This window comes from Gobius niger (assembly GCF_951799975.1).
Source record: "Gobius niger genome assembly, chromosome: 11".
NCBI lineage: Eukaryota > Metazoa > Chordata > Actinopteri > Gobiiformes > Gobiidae > Gobius > Gobius niger.
The window spans coordinates 19223733-19229732 of record NC_136862.1 but is presented as its reverse complement, the minus strand read 5'-3'; the positions used below and the strand labels follow the sequence as shown (position 1 = coordinate 19229732).

General features: G+C 42.5%; 1 protein-coding gene across 3 annotated transcripts in view; it reads left to right on the top strand.

Moving 5' to 3' along the window:
- Nucleotides 1–2253: 2253 nt before the first annotated feature.
- Nucleotides 2254–6000, top strand: part of LOC306969834 (cell adhesion molecule 2-like) — a 206785-nt gene continuing 203038 nt past the window's right edge. For 2 of the 3 annotated variants that reach the window (XM_079565534.1, XM_079565533.1), the window contains exon 1: nt 2254–2690. In XM_079565534.1, coding sequence (XP_079421660.1) covers nt 2630–2690 — 61 coding nt within the window. In that variant the 5' untranslated portion in view covers nt 2254–2629. The remainder of the gene's footprint in view (nt 2691–6000) is intronic. The other variant, XM_079565535.1, reaches the window with a different exon arrangement.

Genomic DNA, 6000 nt, shown 5'->3' with positions numbered 1-6000 from the left:
ACGTCCTCCCATCATGCACCTAAAATTATTATAAAATGCTTATTACATTCTATAGAAAGAGATTGCGAGTTGTTGGTTGAGGGATTTTGGGGGTCTGAAAAGTTTGGGAACCTCTGATGTAACTAATGAAAACCTAGACAATAAAGCTCCAGATAACCCAGGAGCAAAGGGAGACATAGAGCCTGTAGCTAAGCATTGCTGACAATGAAAACAAGATGATTTTCATACATGCAAATCGGCAGCTGCAGTCAAGGCAATCCCTGAGAGACCATGTACTATGTACATATCAGATTTGTTTTAGTACATTAGTACTTTTCTTAGATAGATAGATAGATAGATAGATAGATAGCTAGATAGATAGATAGCTAGATAGATAGATAGCTAGATAGCTAGATAGATAGATAGATAGATAGATAGATAGATAGATAGATAGATAGATAGATAGATAGATAGATAGATAGATAGATAGATAGATATTAAACATAACACATATCATTATTAACAAAATTATAAGGAAATGAAAAATAGAAAAATATGATCAAATGCAGAAAACATATGGTAAAGTTCTAGATTTACATAATGTACATGTACTAACGAATACAAGCAAAGGACAAGTGGACAAATTGTGAATTATACAGTAAAATGAATAATAAAGGCTGACTGACCTCACATATAACCCTGCATAATATAAAAAAATGTATATAAATATGTGAATAATTGCATGTTAAAGCAGTAAGAAGTAACTTGTTTACCTTAATAAATCCTTTTCGTAGTCTCTCTGGGGGTAACACAAGTGTTAATGGGATGACTGTGGGGTCTTTCATCTCCCCCGGTGTCTCTGGACAGAAAACCGCAACTGAAACTTTGCTGCCAGGAGGCACCAATACACAAAAAGAGGGCAAAGCCAACTGGGGGCTCGCGCCACTTAAACAGTATTTACAGCCGAGTTTGAGTGAAAAAAATCTGATGTACAATATCCCCCTCTGCCTTTGTCTTTTCTGTCAGCGTAGTATTTACTCTCACGACACGTACAGTAAAAAACACGACATGCTACGACATCTGCAGTGGCGCTTATGGCCTTTAGGGGCATGAGTTACTTACTATGGCCATACCGCCTATGCGATGCCCAATCCCGTCAGACCTTGGAAGCTAAGCAGGGAAGGGCCTGGTCGGTACTTGGATGGGAGACCGTTTGGGAACACCAGGAAGCCTAGCGAATGTAATGCGTGAGTGAGTGGTTGGTGGTGGTCGGAGGGGCCGATGGCGCAGACTGGTTGCCTCGCTTCTGTCAGTCTACCCCAGGGCAGCTGTGGCTACAATAGTAGCTTACTACCACCGAGTATGGAGTGAATGAATAGTGCAATGTAAAGCGTCTTTGAGTATCCAGAAAAGCGCTATATAAAACCGATGCATTATTATTACTATTGCTTTAAGAGATGGTCGATTGCCTATAATAGATAAAAACAACATAAGTGATCATAAACATTGGCAGTTAAAACAAACTGATTCAACTTAATATTTTTTTTCTTGGCAACACAGTGGCATTGTGATTTGTAAAATAATATGAACAATTGGAGAGGACGTTGTGGGTAAAAAGTCTTGCAGGTGATATTTTGGGTCGGGTGGAAAATCTTACAGCAACAGATTGGTCAATATGCAATTATAGGCTTGAGATCTGGCTGTTGAATTAAAGCATTGCAGCGGTGATGGGCTGTAAGTCGGAAAATCTCATGTCAGGCTGTTGTAAGCAGAAAAGGAGAAAGTGTAGGTGTGAGACATTTTTGACAAGGACTGCAGCTTCACGTCAGACATATGGAGCAAAAATATCAAAGAGAGGCATAAGAAAGAAAAAAGACGGGGATGATTGTACAGCAGAGAGATGTAAGATGTGAGAGAGGTGTGCAGGTGATACGCACGAGCATCCAGTGCAGAACCAGAGGGTGCATTTAGGCCTACAGTAATGTTGTCTCCCTGTGTGCACTTCGTCTATCCATTCATGGTTGTAGCATATAGAAAATACCAAACTATAAAGGCATTGTTTTCCTTTTGCGAACTCTGAGGAGAAGTGGGCAGCCAAATAACAACATCGTAGTCAAACAACACAATGAGACAGACTGACTGCAAGTTTTTACAGTGCTCTCTGCTCCTCCTCGTCTCGCCCCTCCCTCTCTGCGCCTCTCTCCTCTCGGATTGGTCGTTGCCTCCTGCCCGTCAAACCCCCCCATGGGCGGGACTCAAACAATCGACTCGTGGTCGTTGCTCAGTGTGGACTGTACGCCACAGCCGACAGCGCAGCGGCAGCATCTATCCATCCATCCATTCAGCACAGTGCGTAACGCGGGGCGCGCTGTTGACGAGGCTTTTACTACTGCTACTTCTCAGCGTCCCGTCTGCTCAAAGCGAACATACGCGACTAAACTATCGCGATTCGTGCGGACGTAAGCGACTCACGCGTCAGAACCGGGTCGCGAAGTCAAAGAAGTCCATCTGGAATAGCTACAACAACAACAACACCAACAAAGCGGTCCGGTCCGGGGTCCAGCGAGGAGAAAGAAGAAAGAAGAAGAAGAAGAAGAAGAAGAAAGAAGAAGAAGTGCGGTGGAGAGAGGACGCGAGGAAGGCAGACAGGATGAACCTCAAGAGTCATTTGCTTTTTACCTTCTACACTATTTACGTGCTCCTGGTGAAAGGTGAGTAAGTGCGGGACTCGGCTTAATGCGTGTGCGTTGTTGTTGTGTTGTTCACTAGGGCGGGAATACGGGTCAGCTCTTGCGGTCACTGACGCTTCATTCTTACGCACAGGTGTGTCTGGCCCGTTACACTCAGTTGAAGTGATGCGTGGATGAATGTAATTCCCCCCCCTCTCACTTAACCTGAACATAATACTCTGCATATTTCTTCTACACCGTACTCTGCGTATTTTTTCCTCACCCAGTTTTGATTTACATTTCAGTGCATAAACATAGCCTATGCCTTGGTGAAAGACACACCTCAGGGTGAGTTGGATGGAGCGAGTGACTCAGACACACATACGGCATATTAGGTTGCTGATGAGAGAATTTGTTGTACTGTGGTGGAGCATTTTATTGATTCCTATACGCCTTTGCCCAATTACTCACTTCTCTAGATATGATGCATCGGAAACAAGTACCTGTAAGTGTGATGAAAACATCTATTTAGTGAAGAACTGACAAACTGTCTGTCCTACCTGCTTTGTGGCAGCCAAGCGTGCTATGGGTTTGTTGATGAATACAGGTGATAAATCATTGCTGTTGCCATGTCTAGGAGGAGGTAATTGTCAGCTCAGATTGGTTGGAAGCCAGCATGCTGCTCACAACTGTAAACACACATGTGACATGACATTGTTAGGGGCAAGGTCAAGGAGAGCAGCCTTTAGTGCTTACTTTTATCCCATCACATAAAGACGTAGTGGCATGGACTGGTGGGAATATAGCAGACCCGGATTGCACCTGTCCAATATATTCTATTATAGTCTCTCCATTCAGAAATCTTTGGCCATGCATTTGGATTTGCCATCATTGAGAGCTCCAGTAGACTATGCAAACCGACTGATAGCTTTCTCCCTGAAGAAAAATATCTTTCAAGCCAGAGGTCTATTAAAGCAAAGTGTAGCAAGCTTCAAACAAAAGAAAATACAGTATATCTTCAGAAGCCCCCCTTTCCTCCTCTCGCATTCCCTTCAAAGTGCCTTTCGGTGGGTAGCCCATTTAGTCATCTTAAACTACACTTAAACATGCTGTTGAATTTTTATTTTTAATGAAGGTGGTTTCCACAGCGCCCCAGGCATCAAAGGCCAGAGTGAGAAGCATCTTTTTTGGGATTGTCAGATCATTGTTGTTTTGACAATATGTTGACGGTATTTTTTTTTTTTTATTCAGCTACTGTACTACCTTCCATGCAAAACATCTAAAAAACAAGACAAGTTTCATAATTATATTAAGAAAAAAAAAGACTTCCAATTTCTTGACTTGAAATCCCAAATGGGGGTTCTTTTGTGCTGCATTCCCTTGATCATTCGTTGCTGGTGGATGTGTGTGCCCGCGCGTGTAACGGTGCTTGTCTAATAAGCAGACATGATTAAGATGATTCCTGACTTAATGAATGGGGATTTTTTAGGATATCAAATAAATACGACAACAGGCGTTTCATTGAGGCGTTTTATACCTGTTATACCAGACAATTGGGATGTGTCTGAGTGTAGCGTGCATGTCCCCTGTTTACTGTTGTGTCGTTATGTCTAACCATGGGGCATTAAACAACATTTCTGCAAACGTCTGAGCGCTTTCTTTTTTACTCCCTGACTGCGCATTAGATTTACCTGGCCCAAGCCATATAGTGATTGTGATAGTGTGGCGCCACCCGCAAACCCTGCACAAAGGCATAATCAACTGAATGATTTTGGGTATTGGAAAACATCTCTGCCAACAGGCCCCCTATTTGTACAACGTTTTTGTGAATGCCAAAGCAAAGACACCAGCCAGCCAGTGCATGTGTGTCTTCCTGCCTTTACGACACATAGCCTGCAATCCGTTATCAGCTTCAATTGCTTTCTCCCTGAAGAGGATAATGCTAGGCTGCTTGATTTGAACAGTCATCTCGCGGTGCAAGACCTATTATTGTATAGGTTCCACACAGCAGGCTGGTCAGCCTCCCTGCGAAACAAGTCTATCTCATCCTCACTGTTTAGTAAATGACAGCTGTTGTGGCCCCAGTGGCCTTCTGCCAGCTGGCATCAGGAGATCCAGGAACTCTCCTTCAGACCTGTATATGCTGCAAACATGTTGTGATACGGGCTTGCTGTTTATCCCGACAGCTCGAATTGTTAACATATTATTGGGTCTCGTGTTGCCCGCCGCCAAAGCAGGAGAAAAAAAAAACATGGTTATGCAAATGGAACGGTTACGTAAGAGCTGAAGGCAGAGGGGCAAACAGAAGCTTACACATTGAGAGAGTCAGAGAATAGATTGATGTAAGAGTACTGTGGGAGGAGAGGTGTGGAGGAGGAATGTTCAACCAGTCTCTACCAAAGTCTCCAATACTCTGCTTTGCTGGCTTCCTGTTGTCTTTGTTGCTGGCTGAGTTAGTGAACTGTGATCGGGCGAGCCTAAACTATAGAAGCCCTGCTGTGTGTTATCTCAGCAGTGAGTTTGAGCTGCTAAAGGCTGACCCTCCATTCAGTTCTTCTTTGAATATCGTCTGTGTTTCTGCCTCATCTTCATCTATGGAACTACTTCTCTAACTAATACCACTGGCAACTACTGCTACTATTGTTGCTGGACTCTTGTAAATCGCATAATTCATAATAATGTGACACATTTTATAATAAACTGTCTCAACACATTCTGTAATGGAATGGGTTCACTAACCATTGTTAACATAAGCATCTAAACCAGGCATGTCTAAAGTGCGGCCTGGGGGCCAAATGCGGCCCTCAGACCAATTTTTGGCCTTCTTGTTTTATTGGCACACATCACCAGAGATGGTACTTTTTACTGCAACTTTCTACACATTTAAACCTCAAAAAGTAACATTTATTATGAGACAGAGCCTAAATGACGGTTGAAACCTCTCTTAGATACACCCAGCTGAATGTTTGAATGCACACATAGTAATAGCATAGTGACAATGTTCGCCCTCCGTGTGTCTGGTTAAGGTCAGGGACAAGTCAGAAATGGTTTAGAAAAAACAATTTGGGCATGTTGTGTAATCGACTTTAAACTTATTAATTGACGGAACAATAACGGTTCTATTTAGCTGCTTATTAATGAGTAGCAATGATGAAGAAAGCTTTGGAAATGTCTTGGATATGAGGAAACAAGTGTTTTATAAATGGTCTAATAGCATGCAAAATTAGAGTATATTTTTATAAAATGTTTTTTTTTTAACATTTTGAACAGTTATTACATAATGCGGCTCCACAAAGGGGCATTGTTTAAGAAGGACTTTCGCTTGTGCGTTTAGTCAGTTTGGCATTTGACT